The 21,297-nt window shown below is 32.9% G+C and overlaps 1 protein-coding gene and 1 long non-coding RNA gene across 2 annotated transcripts; one reads left to right on the top strand and one right to left on the bottom strand.

The window, feature by feature from the left end:
• Positions 1 to 8,349: 8,349 nt before the first annotated feature.
• LOC144546060 (uncharacterized) lies at positions 8,350 to 9,445 on the bottom strand. Its single transcript, XR_013508688.1, has 2 exons — positions 9,182 to 9,445; positions 8,350 to 8,755 (listed from the first exon to the last, which is right to left on the bottom strand). It is a non-coding gene; the product is annotated as an uncharacterized LOC144546060 (long non-coding RNA).
• A 6,415-nt stretch (positions 9,446 to 15,860) lies between these two features.
• LOC144546230 (protein ACCELERATED CELL DEATH 6-like) lies at positions 15,861 to 20,754 on the top strand. The gene is made up of 5 exons (XM_078294775.1): positions 15,861 to 16,070; positions 16,214 to 16,363; positions 16,786 to 17,325; positions 17,471 to 18,029; positions 20,564 to 20,754. Exons 1-5 carry the CDS (start codon positions 15,861 to 15,863, stop codon positions 20,752 to 20,754), a joined length of 1,650 nt encoding a protein of 549 aa, XP_078150901.1.
• The last annotated feature ends 543 nt before the right edge of the window (positions 20,755 to 21,297 follow it).

The raw sequence follows: 21,297 nt of genomic DNA, 5'->3' as shown, positions 1-21,297 counted from the left end.
TTTATAAAATTTATCTGACATTTTATAGTGGATGATGCTAGAGATATATTCTCTGCACCCTGTCAGATATAATAAATCCAAATCCCATACCTTTAGGTGGCCCTGCTATCAAATATTACCCGGAAGCCCTCTTTATCTTCGTATAATAAACCTGTAACCCACAAGGGGAAACGAGTGAGAAATAATAAATTATTTCTCAGTGCTGATTGCCACTCAGATTATTGGATTCGAAGGAAATCCATATTCAGAATGAAATCACCGCACGAGAAATTATCAGTTCAGTTCTATAATGACGAATGCAAATGCTCAATAACAATATCCAATTGAATAACAAATATTTCAGTAGTAAATCATAACTCTAAGAATCTTATCAGCATAAATGGTTTGGGTCAAAATCTTTTAAACCATAAAGTCAGGTAATGTTTGGAACCTAATCTTTAGAACCATTAAATCTGATAACGTACGGTTTCTTAACTTTACAATATCTAGTCTGGTAGCACTGAAAGATATCATACATGTATCTGTCGTGTCATGGCTTATACCATTCTAAATATCCTGACACCTGATTAACGGAAACAATACGAAATCAATATCACAATACTGTCATTATCGGAAAGAAAATCAATGATAAGACAGTTACCACAGTTCATTAGTCTTACAGTCACAATTCACATTTATTCAATATCCCCTATCCAACCGGTACTGGATTCAGTTGGGGCCATTCACCATATGCGCATAAGGGTCCTGGAGTAAAGTCTAGTAGCTAGCTAGACTTTACGTATAATAATCCTTTTTCTCCACTATATGGAGGTTCAAGGATTTCATTATTCAATATTCATTCAATTCAATCACTGTGGTCTCAATCAATTATTTGCAATAAGAATCAACCAATCGATAAACAATATCAACATGACAGTCAACAGACTTACCTGTAATTCAGTTTCAGTTGTATTGGGCTATGCATATGATGCAACAGTTCAATCAATGCAGTCAATCAAATATTCAAAATGCACAGCAAGTTACGATTTAATTCCTAGTTATGAATCTCAGACTAATCCAATAACCTCGCACCTAATATCGTAGGGCAATAGGTGAGATCTATAGCAATCTGTTCTTCGTAAATATTCATCTCGTCAATTTCCTCCGTTAGTATGCCTATATCAGAATTATATATATTCTGGTCAATACTTGTAATATTTCTATTATAACATAGCAGTCAAGGTATTTCAATATTTAACTCTCATGGGCTTATTTGGTAAATTCATATCAAGTATTTCTGTAGATATTTATCATAACTCCGTCCTCATTCTTTTTGTTTGATGTTTAAAATTAGTCATGATCATTAAACAATATTATTAGTATCCTTTCGATTCAAAGTATAAGTTCGGGTCCAATCTATTAATTAAGTTCAAGTCCAATAACAAGTCTAGTTTGAATTAGATTAATTGTTCAAGTGTTATGAGCCTACACCCTTTTCTTCTTTCTTATATTTTACTTCTATTAATCCATTGCTCATAGCTCAAATACATTTTATCTTAATACCTACCTGACACTATTAATACTTTACCATAATGCACCTTAATCTCTCTAATTTGATTAAATTACCAACTCATAGGAATTTATTCAATTAAACCTTTCATTTTGTAATTCTTTTACAATCAAGCCCTTGAGAGTTCAAATCAGTATACTATACAAGCAACCATAATAGATTAGTATCTCTTATACAAGTAACCATACTAAATTAGTACCAAGAGATACTGATTTTAGTAATACACCCATAGCATTCAACCACAGATCAATTTATTGGAAATGAATTAAACCACATGAAAAGGATAACCATATACCCGATATAGGACAGTTTGAGTTCTAAATAGGAAACCTTTAATTTAACCAATTTAACAACCTGCACACAATCAAATAAAACTATTATATAAGTTTCAATTTTAAAGACAAGGATAAAGAGAGACCTCAAGCGAATTCTTTAACACACACAAGATTAACGGTTTCAATTAAGTTGCTACAAGATTAAACTTGCACTTGAATTTATTCAATCATTTACCCGAACCCTAGATCAATTAAGAGAGAAAATCATGACCAATTATAAAAGAGGAGATTACCTAATAACCATGCATCTCAGAAAGAGTACCATGGCCAGACCATAACTGTCTTCTAGTATGTAGCGGACACAAATTCTTAACCCTCATGGATTCTTTAAGCAAATAAAAGAAGAGTGCTACAGAAAGAGAATCCCTATATTACTTGGTGAAAAGATGAACATGAATGTTCCAGGGAAGAGGTGAAAAAGAGGCACGTAGACGGTGAAAAATATCATAAAAAGATAGGAAACCAAATTGAGTCGGTGAGTCCCACTTGCCAAATAAATAATTCATTTTACCTATTTAACATTTAACCTTTCAATTTCATGAATCAATCCAAAAATTTTAATTAGGGAGTATCAGTATTTTCCAAATGTTAATTAACTTTATTTTATATCCAACTATCATATAAATTATGACTTTAACATATTCATTTCTTATAATATTTCAAACCTTTCAAATTAATAGCATACACTTATATGTGATTTATTTAATAACAATACAAAGTAACTTAGTTATCCTACGAATCATTCAAAAATATAACATTTGTTCAGAGAAGAAAAGAAAAAAAAATAAAATGTTTTACTTGAAAATTTTGCTCATACATTTCGTATTTTATTTTCAGTTATAAATTTCATATATGTATTTTGCAGAATGTTACACTTTTTGCGACGGAATACCCTCATTGTTCAGCTTTTTCTTTTTGCGACAGACGACCGTCATAAATGTGATTTTTCCCTCGCAAAAAGTGTTTACTTTGTTGTAGTATTATTCAAAATGAAACTAAAAAGTATCATAAAATTCTGCCAGTACGAATCTCTCGAAAAAAACAAGATAAATAGTTTGAATTGAAAAGTTGGAAATACAAATGTAAAAAAAAAATTGTGACACATCTGTGGCACCGAAAATCCCCTTTAATTAATAAATTGACACATCTGCCAATTTTTTCTTGTCGCCCACGCTTTGCTCAAATCTTATTACCAAGTTTTTTGAAGCATTCAAATCTGAAGAAGTTATTATAATTCCCGAGGTACATAAAAAATGCATCAAGTTATGTACCCACAAAAGAATATGTGAATACGTCATGGTAGACGTATTTTACAGAGTATTAAATTCTGGATCTATGTTTCATTATTGCTGTTGACATGGTTATAAAATTTTCCGAGAATGATTCTTTCAGAAAAAAAAAATTAGCAATAGAAACTTTGAATAAAATTTGAATAAATGAAAATTGAGAACTAATATTTGGTCTAGTGACAAAGGCAATGCTCTCTGTGTAGGAGGTTGCATATTTGAAATCCGAAAAGAATAATTCTTTGTGAATAAGTTTGTTGACAGTTGTTTCCGAGTAACACATCAATACATTTTTTTTAATGCACACTTGCAATTGAAATTCCTTGAGGCATTAAAAGAAGAATTTAGTTTTTCATCAACTCAGTCAACTTTACTTGGTAAATGATTGAATTATTCCCATGACATCATGTAACAATGAGATAGTATTCGCGAGGATAAAAAGTGATTTTTTGCGATGGAGTACTATTATAAATATGTTTTTTCTATTCGCGGCGGTACTTTTCGCGAGAGAGTACCATCATAAATGTGTTTTTTTCCTCACGAATACTATCTACTTTGTTGTTATATATTATATGGTGCTTTCCTGCAATGACTTCGACCATTTTTTGGGCTATATTGTATATGTTTATTAATAATCACAAAAAAAAAAAAATGGTAATGAAGACGTTCCAGATTATGACCATCATAAAATTTTGAGAAAACATCGAAATAAAATAGCAGTAGACTGTTCCATGCCTGGCTTGTACTATTGGATCTATTAAAAGTTACAGTTTATATATAAAGATGTATAGATATTTGTTGAAAATTAATTAAGTTCCTAAATTGTAACCTGCGAGGAAAATTGTCTGACAGAGAAAAGATAACTTGTTCCCCAATTAAGTTATAAGCTTAATTAATTAAGGTACAGCCCTTCAACAATTATGTCATCAAAATTTCATAATTAAAACTGTCGACCAATGATGCATGATTTTTCTATCAATCTTATAATATAGTAAAAATATTAAAAAAAAAACATAATATTTTAGTGGCCTACTGATGCTGGCGCCTACGTACCAAGCTCCATTCATGGCCTGCTTTTGAAAAACAAATTAATTATAATACATGAATATTTTGATTTTGTCAATCAAAATAGCGTATGCGGATTATGTCAATCCAATTTAATGCAAATTACACAAACTATATAATATGTACCAATGGCAATATATCTTTCTCTGTGCTTAATTTAGCTCCCCATCTCTTTACTTTTGATATACAAATTTGCATAATTCATAGATCGTGGATCAGTGGTATCCAAAAAATCCAAAAGTAATTCGACAAGGTCAGCCACCAGACAATCATCCAAAAAACCCGAAAGTATGTCGGCAAGGTCAGCCACCAGCCAATCATCCAAAATATCCGATAGTAAGTCGACAAGGTCAGCCACCAGCCAATCATCCAGCTATACCGGCTCTACTCAAAGCAATACGAGCAAAATCAGCAGGTTTTAATAAATTTAGTTATTTCTAGCTATAACATAACTGTTTTACAATCAATTAAGTAATTAATTAGTTCAACTTTTATTATGTCTGAGAAGATCGTCGAGTACTGTCACCTATGCACCATCGTTTGACCCTCAGAGAAGCGCTGCGACCGATGCAAGTAGATACAGCAGAATCAGGTTTTAGTTAATTTATAATTAATTACTTCTAACTATACGCTTAAAAGACCATATTGTTATAGTTACGTTAATTAATCACTTCTAACTAGATGTAATATAAGCATGCCGAGATGTATGGTTACCAGAGATAGATGTACATTCACTTAATGAGGACCAATTGACTCCTATTTATTTTGAAAATCTCCATGCTTAGACATGATTTTGCTATATATTTTAATACAAAATGCTATGGGTACCGTAAAATGATTTTTTGTAAAAAATTTATATGATTGACCTCCATATTTTTTTGTTACTCCCACAACATGGAAGTCTACCTCTGCCTTCATCAAAGTCCTCCCAGGGAAGCGCAACGACAGCCCATAGAAGATGCAATATAAGCAGGTTCTAATTAATATAATTAATTTTTCCTTTATGTCATAAAAAAAAATCCCTCTCTTTCTACTGACATCACTAGGTTTCAATTAAGATAATTAGTTCTAGCTACAATACACAATTGAAAGGCAGTCTTTCTTTTGCTCTGTTTGAAAAGCACGTCGAGAAGTGTGGCCACCGTCTTACCACCACATAATACTCACGGAAGCCATCGGAGTGCTCATGCTCGCCGAAGTCTGCATGATACTCAGGGAGGCCGCGGGGGAGCCCACGCAAACACTAGCGGCAAAAACAGGTTTCAGTTAATTTAAATAGTTCTATACGTACACATATTATTAAAAGACTTGTTAATTTAAATAGTTCTACGTACATATGACACACCGACTTGTTTCAGTTATTATTATCTGGCACCACCGCCATATCAGTCAGACGGATCGTTTAGTCAGGAGGTTGAATATATAGCACAATACTTGTTTGGGACGCACCCACCCATATATAATCCAGGTGGAGCTGGCCGATGGTAGCATGTTGCCACTCAGAGATCGACAACATCCACAGAGACTCACAACATGCTCGTCTTAGGATATCCATAAACCAACAATAACGGGAGCTTTTGTTGTTTAAATGTTTGTTTTTGTTGTTTCGTTTTGTTTATTTTATGTTTGACTTAGTATTCTGTAGCGTATTATGTTATATTAGTTCGGTTTATTATTGTTTGATGTTGTTCGCATGTTTGGATGCTATCAGTTAGTATTATTATGTGCTTTTATCAACACTGTCAAACATTACGATTTTACGATAATACCGCTAACTCTGCCCAAAATAGAAATTACTGGTTTTAAAAAAAATCCGCAATACTGCTGTCATTGCTAGTGGTAGAAGCCCAATCATACCGTTGGTAATGACAGCGGTTGTATTATGATCCAAGATTTTTTCAAAGCGATGTTATGTTTGGATTTCTGAATTTTTTTATGTTATAGAAAAAAAAAATTGGGATATTTAATCTCAGAAGCAGCTTCTTCACCCGACGAGAAGAGATAAGCAGAAGAACATGGTATTCCACACATCCAGGTGCAAGCATTGTAGCTAACAAACAGCTGCGACTGCATCGTGGTCTGATGATACGTCAGACGAATACTCATCAAATTAACATGAACTTCGATACCAGCTCAGTGGCATGGTGGGCATACTCTATTGGTGCAACTATTGTGAAAAACAAGAATACAAGACTAAATTAACCAAACACGGCTTAATTATTTTGGTTCTAGCAAGTACAAATTATGAATGGTGAGAAAGAGTTAAGATACCTTTTAATAAATTCTATTACCTATTGAACTTGCAGCATTGCCCCTCTAGTACCTGCATTGGCGGTACTCCAATACAAAAAGCATTACCTATTGTTAAATTAATTAACCACAAGTATGTACAAACAGTCCATTATTAGCCTTTTCTCTAGTTTACAGTATTATGCACATCATATGGAAAACAACAGGTACTTGCTGCATGCAATCTCTAGAGATATATAATTTATTAATTAGAGGCACCATGTTTTGTTAACTTACTCATAGTCACACAAAAGCTGTGTTAAAATTAATTGTTTCAGACATGATCCATCGCTACAAGAATTTGTGAGTATTCACAAGAGTAAAAAATGGCTATTGTCAAAAATAAGCCAATAGAAATTATTATTCTCGAGGGTGGCGCTATTACCGATAGGAGTATCTGCGAGGATACTGGCGTTGTCAATTATGCACCTTTACCCTCGCGGATACTCACAGATATCTGAGTGTTTCGCTATTTTTAATCGACTTTGCTAAGAATAATGGAATACAAATGTGCTGGAACATATAAACATTACAAGTGTTTTTAGCATAGTAGGCAATATCGGCCGATACCGATCCGGATCGGCCGATACGTATCGGTATCGGCCGAGTCCGATCCGATACCGAGCCGATATTGATGGATTTTCTGTTTTTGGTCCGATTTATGTCATTTTGGTCCGATACCCAACTACCACGTAGCAGTAAAAGATTTATATATGCTGCCAAGTATCCGTAATTAAATAGAACTCCATATAAAAAGGTTCAGAAATGGAGAAGGATGTGAAATTGAGTAATATGCCTCTACCACATGCATGCTGCCAACTAAATAGTAACCGTTAAATTGCTCTTTATAAAGGATCATTATCTCTCTCACTTTATTTGATTAAAAAAATGAGTACTCAAATCAAAGTGTAAAAAAACCGAAGAAAAAAAAAAGAAAATGATAAAAACATATTTTGGAAAAAAAAATTGATATCAATATCATTCGATTGCATATCTGATTATAATTATGACTACGTCGCGTTGATTCTGAATAGTGGTTGTAACTCGATTGGATTTCTGAATTGATCACTATGAGGTAACTGAACTTCTCTATAATCTGTGTTTTCGATTTGTTTGGTTGAATTGGATTTTGAAAGGGTATAGGATTATGATGCACATTAAACGGAATAGCGGGTCTCACTACTAGAATCTGATTTTTTTACATGACAAGAAAAATGGCCTTTTGCAAGGAGATACGCTTGCAACAAGCCCAAAAAGGCTATTTTCAAGGAGATACGCTTGCAAATGTACCCTTGGAACTGCATTCGTCACAAATACTCAATATTTGCAAGGCCTCCCTTGGAAATACGCTTTTCTGACCTTTTGCAAGAGATTTGCCTTCCAACAACTACGCATGAAAATACTTTCAGAGTTGGCCCAGTTTGGAGTATTTGCCAGGGAAGCGAAGGTGGGTCCCACCTAACTATTTGCAAGGTTGGAAAACGTGGGTCCTACTTGACTATATGCAAGGCTAACACAAGTGGGTCCCACCTGACTATTAGCAAGGCAAGGTAACGTGAGTCCCACATGACTATTAGCATGGGAGATGATTATTTTTTTACATGGTTGATTATTTTCAAGGATATGATTTACATTTTTTGCATGCACTTCAGTTCACACTATTTGCGTGGAAGTACCAACGGGTATATTAACAAGTGATTGCTGTAAATTATTATGCTCCAATTCTACCACCCTCTCCCTGTACCAATCTGGTACCAACCCAGTGTTGTTTTACAATTCCCAGCCCCATTCATCAAGATTTACATAAAACACAATGAGAAATATGTAGAAAGCAACTTACAAGCATTGAACAATAGTATAATCATCTTACATAATACCAGATCTAAAAAGTAATAAAACATCATAGCCAATAAAGACTTATACTTCTAAATATACCCAAAATGTACCCACCTATCAAGCATTCACAAAGAGAAATCATCCCCATGAGTTAACAAAGTATACCCAAAATGTACCCACCTGTCAAGCATTCACAAAAAGAAATCATTCCCATGAGTTAACAACATATACCCAAAATATCACCAAAAGTCTTTACCCAAAATACAGACAACCCAACTAGAACCTCCTTGTTCATGTCCTTGTTAAAATATCACCAAAAGTCTTTATCAAGTGAGGGGTGTAACAGTATCACCAGTTTTGAAGAATCCATCATCAGTGAATGATTCCTTAGTAGCCTAAAGCCCAAAGCATACAGAGATTAAAATACTACAACCCTAAAACAATAGCCTAATCAGAACAGACGGGATTTCATTATTTTACCCTTTCTGTTAAGAGTATGGTTGTGCTCTTTATTGAAATGGGCATACAATGTGGGGGCAGTTTAACATTATCCAAAAATAACATGTAAAGAAAAATGGTGCTAAAAATAACTCTGAATTTGAGTTACTTGTCCAAAGAACTACATTGACATGGTATATGCAACTATAGTTGATCACACTCTCTGGACTAGCTTAATTACAAACTTTGCTCCAATTAACAAGAACTAGTGAATTGTGCTAGGAGTTCAAATGTTTGTTTTCTACAACAGCTTAGTTGGATGCAATTAAAACCATCATATACTCCAAGATCAACCAAAACATATAACAAATCTAGAAACATACCGAGCCACTGTGATACTTCAAAAGACTAGAGCAATTCCTTCCTATAATTAACACAGTAACTCACAACTTAGAATAGTTTCTCCGAAGAATATTTAACACGAGTAAATTTACAATTTTAAGTCAATCAAAAGAAATGAATAGATAAATATATGAAACTCACAATGCCACATTGGTTGTTGCGGCTGGATGGTTTCAGAACTTGTACAAACGATGGATTATTACCTTGAATTTTGCATGCAAGTTGTTTAGTCTCAAGAAAATAATTCCCTGCAATCATTTAAAATTTTAGATTGTTCATTTTGTTAGTTCAAAGTTCAATTTATATACACAACAAATTAAGAGACAAAGCATTCTGTTTTCAAAATTGTGCCTAAGTTATTATTTGGTAAAACATCCCTTTTCCTTATTTTTTTACATAAAATCATTTTTTTTTTCTGATTGTGGTAATCTTTATGTCATTAACCCAATGATCTTACAATTTCATAATAAATAAAGATTGGCATCATGCCTTTCAACTATTCACTATACTTGTATTTAATTTGCAGTGAAGTATGTGTATGAATGATAATGAAATACTGAAAAACTTGTATTTTTTTTGTTATTTTGTTGTATAGATGGGGATAGTAATATTAATTCCTTAGTGTTGTTTTGCTATTTTGTTGTATAGAAAGGGATGGTAATATTAATTATTTTACCAGTAGGACAATATCATTTGTATCTTCCTGGAGCTTGTAGCACCTGTAACAAAATGAATGATCTAAATTTTGTATGTAAGTGGAAACCTTCAAAATATTTAAATATGTACTAAAATCGAACATGATAAAGTATTGATATTTACTTGCATAAATTGGTGCCAATGGACTTCAATTGAAACATATAACAAACCTCAATTCCAATCATGTCAAAATTTATGCACAAAATATACCTCAGTTCCAAAGTAGGGTTAAATTTACCTCTAGAACAAAGTAAAATCAAAGAGAAATAACAACTGACCTCTGAGAAGTGAACATATAGAGAAGTGGGAGAGGTACCTACGGCCTAATTGGGGTTTGAAAACTGAGTAGATCGAAGAGAGGGTTACATCGTGCAAGGGCGTGGAGAGCCGGAGAGACGCGATTTAGTTAGGTTAGGTCTTAGTGATTAGCAAACTGTGAAGAGGAGAAAGTGTTTGGATTTGGGTGTTGTTTCGATTGGGTGTAGGCTCAAGAAGTAATAGAGAGGGAGAAAGGGCGCCGGCTCAAAAGAGAGAGAGAGAGAGGGAGAAATGGCGCCCAAATGAAATGTTTGGAGAGTGAAAATAAACCGTAAGTCCAAACTCCACTACTACAGAGTCCAGAGAGAAAAAAATTGAAGGGTCTCTAACTCTCTGTATCATTTTTACTTGGAAAGCCTACATACGAATTTATATATTCTGAGGTAACAAAATATTTGCGTTTAGATCAGGATCATCTGATCATTATTACACAAGAATATTAAAAAGTATTATACAGGTCGGATCTAAACAAAAATATTATGTTACCTTGGAGAATAGAAACTCCTTATCCACAACCTCCAAAATGAAGACATCCAGACCATTTATTACCGATCGAACGACTCGGAACTTGATATTTACTAATTATGTAATGTATGTGCAACAAATAATATGAAAAAAAATTCAAAAAAATAAAATAAAATTATTTACTTATTATATGACAACATAATACTTATTATTGTCATTTTTATATACTTTCATCATTGTACGCCCCTTCGAATTTAGAAAATATTTTCGGACCGTTCATTTTTATGCGAATAATCAACGGTTGATCTTCAATGAAATCATTACAAATTTGTTTTAAAATGATCAAGAGAAAATATTAAACGTAACTAACAAAAAAAATTGAAAGTTTTATTATGTATGAGCTTCGATCCAGCGTGAAGTGTTTATAGCCACATGATGCTTCAATTTTCGGTCATTTGGATGGATGGGTAAATGAAAACAAAATTTGATCAAACTTGGATCCAAGAATATAAATGCAGTTATCTTTAATTTATACGGTTCTGATCTACCAACAAATGATATATTCTTGTGCGTCTTCACTAATTCACAAAACAAGAGTTCATGTTCCATGTTCATTCATAGAGGATGTGAGTTATATATGCAACATGTAATGCTATATAATTTCATGTGTCAAAATCACTTAATTAAACAATAAACACGTTATAACACAAATTATTGCATAAATTTCAATTAATAGAAGCATGAAAAAATTAGGAATTTGTTTTTAATTTTTTTTCACATTACTCGTTGTAAATATACAATTTAATTAACTTGTAAATATATTATGATACAACATTAAGAATTTAGAAAACGTTCAAGTATCAATTTTGAAAATATTTTTTTTCATATTTTTTTAAAACTTAATTATTAAATTTTATTTTATCTTTCATTTAATTATTTTCATGATAATGAAAAAAAATAGTTAACAAATTTTATTAAATTAATATTGAATTTGTCATTAATTGGCTACATTTCATTAATCATGTAAATTACTAATCATACAAAATAACATCAATAACATAAATTACTAAAAGAATTTGTTCATTATCACATAAATTATTAATTCTTTCCATCTCCAATTAATAAAATTTCTGGTTAATGCCTAAATTTTAATATTTTTTCTTATTTCCTTTACAACCTTTTTTTTATTCTTGTAAAAATCATTTTAGTTAGTCTTCAACAAAATTGAGCCTATGAAATAAGCGGCCCACCTGTCAGACTGAACCACACAAATAGCTGTATAGCCCTTGCCTCACTCTTTTCTCTCATTTTCTCTTATTTTCTCTCTCACTTCCAAGTGGATCCCACCCCAATAAATACACTCCATCTCTCTCCCTTCATTTCCTTCCTGGAGAAGATGAGTAACCCTCTCCAATTACAATTTCGCTCCAAAATTTCCAAAATTCCCAAACCAATTTTTTCATTTCGCTCCAAAATTCTAATTTTCATTTCCCTCTAAAACCCCTGTACTTTCAGTAACTTCCCTCTACTATCATAAAAAAGGCTCAAAATACCCTTTTGCTGAAAACTGGCAAATCAGAGGACAAAGATTCTGATTATGTCAAAATAAACATGACAGGCAGATAGAGGACTCAATTCCATGCAGTTTGGACCCAAATTTTGATTAAAAATGAATTTTGTACTATTTTTAATGAATTTTTGAAATTCAACTTTCTGAAAATTCTTATTTTTTCCTTTTTTTTTTTTTTTTTTTTTTTTTTTTTTTTCTGTTGCTGGTATACAATGGCCATGGTACTGAACCCCTTACCAGTACGCTAGGGAAGCCAGAAAATTTTTGAAATAAATCACATGAGTACATTAAGTCTAAATGGATATTTTCATGAAAATAAATCCAAATTTCATGTAGCCAATTGCCTAGAATAAAATTAACAATTAAATGACAGAAAATGACAAACTGATGCCCTTGCATGCCAAATTCATGAATTAAAAATATAAATAAAATCTGTAAAAATGTGAAATTGGATCCATAAGTGCCTAACATGGCCAGGGATATGATTATGTAATAAAAATACATAACCATATTAAAAAATAATAAGTTTAAGGATCAAATCATGAACCACCAGCATATGAACTACACATTGAAAATTGCTAAATACTCAAATTGAAAATCTAATAAAACATAAGGTACATATGCACTCCAGAATCAATCTAAATGATTGAAACAATATCGTTGATGCTCCTCTATGTTCTAATTTGACAAAAATCAAAGTTTTATATGATGAGATAGGCTTCCAGTACCAAACCGAAAGCCAAAACTTCAATTAATGATACTAGTGGAGTATTTACACGGACCTTCAATAAAATATTATATAAACAGGTGGTGTAGTATTTGCAAGCGAATGGGGTTGAGTATTTGCAAGTACTTTTAATAAAATATAACATCTAAAATGTGGTAAAGTATTTGCAAGCGAATGGGGTTGAGTATTTGCAAGGACGTTCAATTAATTATAATATCTGACTTTCAAAATGTATTTACAAGGGCATGACGAAAATATTTACAAGGTTGCAGATCACACATTTCCCTGCGATACAATTTACAAGGGACTAGCCTTGCAAAAAGTTTGAGGATTCCAGAAATGTCATTTCTTTTGCAAGGGCCGTCCTTACCTTGAAAAAAACTAGTCCTACGCTTGCAAAAAACTCAGATTCTAGTAGTGTCTGTAGTTCGAATTTGATTTGTTAAATGATATAATCGTGTTCTGAGAATTTGAGAAATGATATAATTGTGTGAAATTAAATGATGAGAATATCGTGTGACTTGTTTTATTGATAACCCAGATCCAGATGCTATCATCCATTAAATATGCAGATTTAATTTGATTTGAATTTGTATGGATTAATTCAGTCTATTTGAATGGTTGTTTAATTAAGCCAATTATAGAGAAGCGCGTCGTTAAATAACCGATTATTGAGCTTTGTAGCTGACTCCGTATTGTTTTTGTTTGTTATCTTTGTTGCGACGTATGTTGACGGGACGAAGGATGGATGCGAGGGTGCCTCTCTTGTCGCGATTCTCGGCCCAGCGGTGGGATCGTAACAGTTACATTTAAGTAATTATTAAAAAAAACTTAAATAAATTCTAGCAAATTCCAATAAAGTGTAGACTTTTAAAACATATATATGTGTGAAATGAATGTATTATCATTTTGTATTTAATAAATAATAAAAATTATTATTATATTAGCGTTACTGCATTTTATTAAATTTGTGAAATGAATGTATTATCATTTTGTATTTAATAAATAATAAAAATTATTATTATATTAGCGTTACTGCATTTTATTAAATTTTGTGAACTGGTACAGTTGATCATCCTATGTTATTGTGTTGTATTTAAGAATTATTAAAAAACTTAAATAAATTCTAGTAAATTTCAATAAAGTGTAATGAATGTATTTTAATATTGTATTTAATGAATAATAAATAATTATATTCCGTTATCCGTTATTTACAGCTCGCTACATACCTTTTTGTTATCTGACGTCCACCATAACGGATATGATGTGGTGCATATAAAGATAGAGTACAAATAAGGACAATTTGTAACTGTACGAATACGGAAATATTTTCATCCGATCTTTATCATAGCACTTGACACCATTCCCAATTTGTATCTAGTACGGGTACAGGTACGGGTACGGGTACGGATACGGATACGAATTAAAGTCAAATCTTCAATCATGACTTTCTAGTTGAATTTTTTAGCCTGCTGTAACTTTGTATTAGTTCCCTCCAAGTATGATTTTATCTGTAGAAGACGTAAGTAACTTTGGATTAGTTTCACCTCAAAAAAAAAAAAAAAAAAACTTTGGATTAGTTGCCTCCAAGTATGTCTTATCCCGATCGGGAGCACGTTCGTAACATGGAAAGTCTAATAAATAATGTCTATTATTAATGTCCTCCAGCTCGTCACATGGACAGTCAAAACTTCAATGACGCATTAATTATTAGGCTTTTTATCTATTAATTAATATAGTTAGGCTACAGTACTATGTATAGCGCACTATTGATCTGGACTATGGATTCATATTTTTGTTTTCAAATTCAAAGCGGTCGAGATGGAAACTGCTCAACGTGATTTCCATATGAAAATATATCTAGTGACTAAAATATACATTTTTTAAAACTTCTGTACTATTTTTATAGCTAAGTAGAAAATCACCAATTTTCAATGGTACACAGTACGTATTTAAATCAAGTGATTTGTTACCTATCTAAAAGAAAATAATAAAAAAAATTCTGAAAATGTAAAATTTGGTTTTTAGTTACATTTTCATATGAAAATCATGTTTGGATCAGATCGATTGTTTAACTTCGAAAGAAAAAATATATATATGGAAGTATATTACGAATTAATATGAGCTATGCATTGTACCGTAGTTTCACTCTAACAATAACAGAAATATAATCTGATATGACCTCAAATGTAGGGTTAATGATTTTATAAAAAAAAAGATTATTTACTAGATAGATTCTACATAATTGGTACCATCTGTTCGAAAATAATGTATTCGAGGACAATAATTCATTTCTATCTGTCATGTACAATTAGACCTTTTTTTAAAAAACAAAAAGTTTCCTTTAAATTTAGTATCCGTTATACTTTAAGCGTACTTTTTAATATATATTTATGTAGTTATGTTTTCTTTTACCAATTCAACAAATAAATGAATTTTTTTACTGTAAAGTGTCTAAAACACAAAAGTTTCATTTAATAAATTACAGAATTGTGTGCCTACGTTTTCTAGAAATCTCGATTCGCAATTCCATGTTGATTTAAAGCAAGTCATTATTTTTTTTCAGTTTCTTCTGGTTTAGAAAGCTTTCCTCTTTCTTTTAATTAGTATATATGATCACTCCCCAAAAAAGATAATCTTCCGATAATTTATATCAACTCCCGCTTATATTATCCAACCAAAAAGGCGACAACCTTGTTCCAGGACAAGTGGACACCGAATCATAAACAACATAAATTATATAATTTTTCGTTTGTAAGATGTGTACAGATAGCGTCAGAACGTGTGAGAACTAAGCAAGCAAGAAAGCATGAGCAATAAATCCATTTTATCTTCTCAAGATCAATACACAAATTAAGGCGACCAACTAAGCAAGCAAGAAAGCATGAGCAATTCAGCTAGCTTAGCTTCCTCTTCCTTCCAACCTGTTATCCTGATGGACCGACAACTCCTCAAGGCATGCAAGAAAGGTAATCTCAACCTCTTCAAGCAGTTGATTCTTGATAACCCAGATATCTTGTTCTCCACCACTCCTCACAAAAACAACTGCCTCCACATTGCCGCCATGCTCGGCCATCATAAGTTTGCAAGGGAGGTCTGGTCATAGACATTTCCAAAGCTCCTTCCCTATTCTCGGCAACTAACGTTGATAAAGAGACCCCGTTGATAATTGCTCTGATGGTTGCTAACCGTTCGTTAGCTTCTGAAATCATAACTGCTGCAATACAATATATGCAGCATGATGATTTCGAGGAAGGGAGGCAGTTGAACTGCATGCTCTTGAAGGTTGATAGGTGTGGAGAAAATGTGCTGCATCATGCTTTGCTCAATGGCTTTACAGATTTGGCACTGTGGCTGTTGGACAATGCACCAGAACTGTCCAAACAAGTTACCAACTCAGAACTAAATTCACGTTTTTTCATGTCTTTTACTTAAAAGGAGAATACAAGAGTATCATCTATATATACTAGTTTTATGTCGGTTGACTTTTCTAGATTGTACAAGATACAAATATGTAGAGGATTCTAATTAAATACAAAATACTACATACAAGTAATTTATAGTACATTCCTTTTACCGATATTTATTTTTTGATGTAAAGTGGTTATCCCACCGATTTCCATTACTAGAAACCAACAATATTACAGGAACCGGTACCAGACTACTAGTACCCAGTCCCCTATTACATTCCTTTTACCGATATGATAAGCCAGTTTAGCAAATTTCTACAATTATCAAGAAATGGGCTTGGGCCTCTTCCGATTTAAACAAATAAATTGGTATTGCTAACTTTAATATGACATGTACTGTCAGGTATACTTACACAACTATTGAAAGGACGACCGCAACTAGACTACTATAAAGACATAGATGCAACCAATCCACTACAGAGAGCTGTACTTGACAACAATCTCAACCTGGTGAAGATATTCTTACAGCATGATCATAATTTGGCATATATTAAGCATGAAGCACAAGAAAATACTTCATTTATTATTGCAGCACAATATGGCTTTGTTGCGATCGCAGAAGAGATCCTGAAAACATGCCCTGACTCTGTTTATACTCCCAATAAACTTGGGTTTAATGCACTCCATGAAGCTATTTATCATGAGCAAGCAGATTTTATCGACTACATAATCAGATCGCCCCTGCTTCGCAAGCTTATTAACCAAGCCTCCAACAATGGCGACCTTGCCCTTCATTTCGCTGCTAACAAGTGCAACCCGAAGCTGCTTCGTTCTTTAATATATTATGAAGGGCAGGATCGCACTGCTATTAATGTTCTTAACCAGAGTGCACTTTGCCTAGTTTATAAAAAGACCGACTCATGGAAGACTTTGATATGGGTAAGTTAATTAATTTTCAATGCTATTAAACACAACACTTAAATATAGTATTAAATTTATGCAGTTATTAATTCCATTAATGATATAGCGTGTTCTTTTAAATATAAGATCAAAAATTAACCAACATTTTTTTTTGCTGTCACAGAATGAGTCGTTGACATTGTCGTCAAACATTATTCCCTCCTCATGGAACTACATAATAACAGATCAAGCAAAACAGACAATCAAGAAGCAAGAAATTGAGGATGTGAAGTTACTTACCAAAGAGGACATTACCATGACCTCTGTGGTCGCTGCCCTCCTTGCTACTATCACTTTTGCTGCTGCTTTTACCATGCCAGGAGGATTTAGTTCTGATTCTGCTAATGAGGGACTACCCATTTTTGCAAGCAAAACAGCATTCCAAGTGTTTCTCATCTCTGACACCATAGCCATGTTTTCTTCCTTGTCTGTCACATTTCTCTGCATTTTGGCAACATGGGAGGACTTGGATTACTTGCTGCATTATAGGAAAATAACAAGGGTGCTCTTGTGGTGTGCCTATGGGACTACTGCAGTTGCATTCGGTACTGGTTTGTTCACGGTGTTGGCACCCAAACACTTGTGGCTTGCAATTCTCATACTGCTACTCTGCTCCATCCTTCCGCTCTTCTCCAAGATCATCAGTGACTGGCCCCTATTAATGCTTTTTTACAGGCTTCGAGGTCTTTTTCGAAAAGACCTCATTAAAGTTTTTGAAAATGTTTAAAATCATTAATAGTAGAGTTGTACCATTATTTTAATAAATGTGAGAGGCTTCGTGGAATGAGTTTGAAGAAATTTTTCAAATGGATTTTGTTATGTTATTATCTAAATTGCTTTCGGACCATTGGCTATGAAGCAAGCTATGTAGTCTCTGTCATTGCTTTTGTTTGGCTCTTCTTCATATGAATCATATCTGATCAGTGCTCTCATCTGTCAACCAATGATCAATATATGTTTTTCTATTGCATCTTTGAACTTTGAATTTCAATGCTATGGTTTCAATTTGAATGTAGTAATTATATTTTCTGACAAAGGATGGTTCACGTTCTCTTCTCTGGATTCATATTGCCTAAGGTAACAAAATGTTTTTGTTTGGATCCAGACCATCCAAACAGAATCTCCACAAACATTTAAAAGGCCTGGTGCATTTTATCTTGAGCCCGAATTCCGATCAGAAGGTCCAAATCTAAACAGAAATATTTGGTTACCTTAGAGGATATGGATTCCACTTCTCTCTTGTCTCATAATTTCTTTCCCTTGTAACTCCACTTGTACACGTCATCTCTATGTTTTATTTTTAATACTCCTTTCATTTTTCTCTTCTCCTTCCTTTTTGATAGTACTCATTTTATTTTTAATACTCACGATTTTTTACTTAATGCTTAGATTTGAGCAGAAAATAAGTAAGTTGATTAGTGAAAGGTTGAAGTACTTTTCATCATGTGTACAATAACGTCTACAGTTCATATTAAATATAGCACATTTATGTAAGCGTGCAAATTTTAGTTTATCTATGTATTAATAATTTTAGGCTTATTTTAGTATTTATGATATGATTATATTTTTCAATCAAATTGGAAATGAATCAAAGCCCAATATGACCATAATTGTGGGCTCTAATGTATCAATGAAAAATTCCCAGACGAGGTATGAAGGGCCAACTATGTTATTACTATTTCAAGAAAGAAGCTTCAGCACTTGCAAATACGCAGATTGTACAGTACAAAGATGCCAAATATTTGCATGCTTCAATTGTTATAATCTTTTATTTGAAAATAATGGTTTTTCAGTCATCCGGAATCCAGATTCCATTTGCATGATAGCTTAAACAAATAAGTGCACAGTCAATGGTTGCAGTTACATATCCAAGGGTAGACTGCATGAACCCGCATCAGATCCAGTGATACCAGTACCTAAACACGCCTGGACCAGAATTCAGATCCCCTAAAGTAACTCAAAATTTGATTTTAGATCCAGACCATCCGATCTGCTCTAGCACAATATTGAAGGGTCCCGGAGCATTCCACCAAGGACCGGATTGGTCTGGATTCTATTCGGAGAATCCGGATCCACTGGTACTGAGCAATACCCACTTCGCTAGGTACTGTAATTCTGTAAATTTTTTATGTGTGTACATCAATGACAGTGTTATTGACAAAAAATATATAGTTTCTAATACTGGTACTAAAATAACTGGAATGTAATCAAATTAATTATATGTGCAGCAGGAAGTCATCAGTTACTTTTTTCAATGAAAAGTTAATACGACTAATAATGACTGTCTCATTATCGGCATTCTACAGTCTATACATGTATTGCATAATTGGTCTTTTACTTGTTTGTAAGAATTTGATGCTTAAGAACTATAAATTAGCAGTAAACATGTTTTATTTTTTAAACATAATAGTGCAGAGTTTTAGAATATTTATCTTTTAAAATGATTTCATTGAGATATTCACAATCAAAATGAAAAGAGTTTTAATGTTTATATAATAAAGGTTTGTATATGATATCAAAAAGACATAATTTTTCTAGAGTTGTAAGTGAAATCCAATTTATTCGACTAGTTGGATTGATCAATCTATTCTGGTTCTGAAAATGAAGGATCTAGATTAATATTCAGTGACATACAGATTTAATTTTCATTAACGAAGTGTACAAGTATTGAATACAAATTTTGTAAAAGGTTGATAAATTCCATCTGGACATACAATTGAATATGTTGCTAAAATTTTAATACATGGTTGGGTTTTTTATGACCATATCGGTATGTTTGAGGTTTTATTTGCGCAAGCGTATCCTCTCATTACACACTGTTAATGTGGATTTTTTTGAATCCATCCATAATAAGTCGTGCATGGTTAACGTTTTTGTAGTAGTGTTAATTGATAAGATGCAATTGAAAGCTTGGGTATCGCACAGCTCGTTCCGTGTGCTATATATTCATGGATGCTGCACAGAAGGTTTGTCCGTTTTTATGGAAGCAACCAATCTATCACATGGAGGAAATAATTCTAACAAAAATTAAAAGGACATTAAAAAAAATCTCAAACGGGCTGTGAAGGCCCAACTATATTATTACTATTTTCAAGAAAGCAGCTCCATCGAATCACTTGTAAATACAGTGGGTGTACATTACAAAGATGCCAAATATTTGTATGCTTAAATTGTTATTAACTTTTAATTGAAAAATAATGGTTTTTCTTCCCTCCAGATTTCATTTCCATGATGGCCCAAACAAAATGCACAGCCATGCATGGGTTGCAAGAGGTTGCCTACAATTTCAAGAAGTTGTTGCATAGAATTAGAGAGAGCACCAAAAGCAGATTGCAATTGCTCCGGAGAGAGTGGGCCATTCGCAAAGAAGAGAAGAAGCGTAAAGTGGATCTTGATTTTTGCAACTAAGAGAACAATATTGATTTTCTTGTGAAAGATTGGGGGGGGGGGGGGGGGCCAAGAGACAATCAGAGAAGCTAGTTATTTTATGCACTACTTCATATCTCTCTCTCTCTCTCTTAAAAAATAACTGATTGATTTTCTCCTTGAGCAGTTAAGGTATTGAGCATACTTGACATTGAGCCATTTTCGTTGGAGATTGGAGCGAACAAGGCGAAATGTTGTGAAACAAAATTAATTTATGGTTTGTTATATCAATAGTCTAATAGAAGTTCATGTTTTTTTATATATATATTTCTCTATTTGTTTGCTGTTTATCCAAAATACATTTTATATATATATAACATGTCAACTTATCTTGGGCTATATATTATTTACCAAATCAAGTTCAAACTTATTTAAGATAAGCTGTATTTCTTTCCATTCTTATTTTTTTGGCAAATTAAGTGGAGAGGAAAAATAATCTCATCTAACAAGAACTTGCAAACTCATTAAGAAATCCACTGCTATAATGGAGGACGGAAAATTAATTAAGCATGAAGATGACCCAAA

This window comes from Carex rostrata, chromosome 29 (genome assembly GCF_964058835.1).
Source record: "Carex rostrata chromosome 29, lpCarRost1.2, whole genome shotgun sequence".
Classification (NCBI taxonomy): Eukaryota; Viridiplantae; Streptophyta; class Magnoliopsida; order Poales; family Cyperaceae; genus Carex; species Carex rostrata.
The sequence above is the reverse complement of the archived record's forward strand: the minus strand, read 5'-3'. Positions and strand labels throughout refer to the sequence as shown.